This window comes from Lottia gigantea (assembly GCF_000327385.1).
Source record: "Lottia gigantea unplaced genomic scaffold LOTGIsca_17883, whole genome shotgun sequence".
NCBI classification, from domain to species: Eukaryota; Metazoa; Mollusca; class Gastropoda; family Lottiidae; genus Lottia; species Lottia gigantea.
The window spans coordinates 39-1007 of record NW_008708288.1 but is presented as its reverse complement, the minus strand read 5'-3'; the positions used below and the strand labels follow the sequence as shown (position 1 = coordinate 1007).

The window sequence follows — 969 nt, the reverse complement described above, 5'->3', positions numbered from 1 at the left end:
GATGTTAGAGCATTGAATCATGGTTCTGTTTGATAATGGTATCATCCTTCTGTTAGGGAATTGAATCATGGTTCTGTTTGATAATGGTATCATCCTTCTGTTAGGGAATTGAATCATGGTTCTGTTTGATAATGGTATCATGGTTCTGTTTGATAATGGTATCATGGTTCTGTTTGATAATGGTATCATGCTTCTGTTAGGGAATTGAATCAAGGTTTTGTTTGATAATGGTATCATGTTTCTATTAGGGAATTGAATCATGGTTCTGTTTGATAATGGTATCATGGTTCTGTTTGATAATGGTATCATGCTTCTGTTAGGGAATTGAATCATGGTTCTGTTTGATAATGGTATCATGTTTCTATTAGGGAATTGAATCAAGGTTTTGTTTGATAATGGTATCATGTTTCTATTAGGGAATTGAATCATGGTTCTGTTTGATAATGGTATCATGTTTCTATTAGGGAATTGAATCATGGTTCTGTTTGATAATGGTATCATGGTTCTGTTTGATAATGGTATCATGCTTCTGTTAGGGAATTGAATCATGGTTCTGTTTGATAATGGTATCATGCTTCTGTTAGGGAATTGAATCAAGGTTTTGTTTGATAATGGTATCATGTTTCTATTAGGGAATTGAATCAAGGTTTTGTTTGATAATGGTATCATGTTTCTATTAGGGAATTGAATCATGGTTCTGTTTGATAATGGTATCATGGTTCTGTTTGATAATGGTATCATGCTTCTGTTAGGGAATTGAATCATGGTTCTGTTTGATAATGGTATCATTATTCTATAAGGGAATTGGATCATTGTTCTGTTTGATGATGATATTATGATTCTGTCAGGGACTTGAATCATGGTTCTGTTTGATAATGGTATCATGGTTCTGTTTGATAATGGTATCATGCTTCTGTTAGGGAATTGAATCTTGGTACTGTTTTATAATGGTATCATTATTCTGTTAGG

General features: G+C 32.9%; 1 protein-coding gene across 1 annotated transcript; it reads right to left on the bottom strand.

The window, feature by feature from the left end:
* Positions 1 to 210: 210 nt before the first annotated feature.
* LOTGIDRAFT_80943 (hypothetical protein) lies at positions 211 to 765 on the bottom strand (the record flags this gene model as incomplete). The annotated part of the gene is made up of 1 exon (XM_009052027.1): positions 211 to 765. A coding segment is annotated over one exon (555 nt), but the record flags the coding sequence as incomplete, so codon positions are not given.
* Between the last annotated feature and the right edge of the window lie 204 nt (positions 766 to 969).